The sequence below is a fragment of the Entamoeba dispar genome, genomic scaffold (assembly GCF_000209125.1).
Source record: "Entamoeba dispar SAW760 scf_1105229463437 genomic scaffold, whole genome shotgun sequence".
Classification (NCBI taxonomy): domain Eukaryota; phylum Evosea; order Mastigamoebida; family Endamoebidae; genus Entamoeba; species Entamoeba dispar.
Genome location: NW_001855692.1, coordinates 1 through 1048, shown reverse-complemented (window position 1 = coordinate 1048; position 1048 = coordinate 1). Strand labels below are relative to the sequence as shown.

Below are 1048 nucleotides of genomic sequence, written 5' to 3'. Positions count from 1 at the left end.
ATTCTTATTTTTTACTTTTTACTTTTTACTTTTTATTTCTTCTATGTATATATATATATTATATATGTACTTATGTACTTCTTATTCTTTTATGTATATATGTACTTATGTATATATTTATATATTTATATATGTATATATTTATATATGTATATATGTATATATGTACCCTCTTATTATGTTTATCCTATTATTACCCTTCTTATTACTCCTTATAACTTTATCCTATTATTACCTATTCAACTTATGCTTATCATATTTACTTTATCATATCTACTTTATTATTTCTACTTTATCATTTCTGCTTATCATATCTACTTTATCATTTCTGCTTATCATATCTACTTTAACATTTCTGCTTAACTTCTGCTTAACTTATGCTTACTGAAAGCTTCCGTGGCTCAGTCGGCAGAGCGAACGGCTGTTAACCGTTAGGTCCTTGGTTCGATCCCAAGCGGAAGCGTCTTTTTTACTATTATTATTAACCTTTATGCTACTATTATTATTATTATCATCTTATTCACTTATTATTATATTATTATATTATATTATTATGTTCTTTTTTTATTCCCTTATTCCCTTATTCTTTCTCTTTAGTAGATATATTCTTATATTTCTATTTCTATTTATTATACTTATACATGTATATATGTATATATCTTTTTATACTTCCTTAGTATTTTACTTAGTATTTTACTTCCTATATCCTTATTAGATGTACCTACTTTATACTATTACCTATATGCTATTCTTATCCCTTTATACTATACTATTCTATTCCTCTTATACTATTCTTATCCCTTTATACCTTTATATTCTTATACTTTTATACTTTTATACTTTTATACCTATAACCATTTATACCTTTATACCTTTATACCTTTATACCTTTATACTTTATACTATTTCCTCTTATACCACCTATTCTTATTATAAAATACGCCCCCCGTGGGGCTCGAACCCACGACCGCGCGGTTAGAGCCGCGCGCTCTACCGACTGAGCTAGGAGGCTCACAGATTATAGTATTTTGACTTCTAGACTATGACT

The 1048-nt window shown here is 26.8% G+C and overlaps 1 protein-coding gene across 1 annotated transcript, besides 4 other annotated features; it reads left to right on the top strand.

The window, feature by feature from the left end:
- Positions 1–42: 42 nt before the first annotated feature.
- Positions 43–168: a microsatellite.
- Positions 169–469: 301 nt separating this feature from the next.
- Positions 470–555: a microsatellite.
- On the top strand, positions 554–936 carry EDI_135950 (uncharacterized protein; the record flags this gene model as incomplete). Its single annotated transcript, XM_001740972.1, has 2 exons — positions 554–651; positions 678–936. 2 exons carry the CDS (start codon positions 554–556, stop codon positions 934–936), a joined length of 357 nt encoding a protein of 118 aa, XP_001741024.1.
- Positions 557–699: a microsatellite.
- Positions 598–668: a microsatellite.
- Positions 937–1048: the final 112 nt, after the last annotated feature.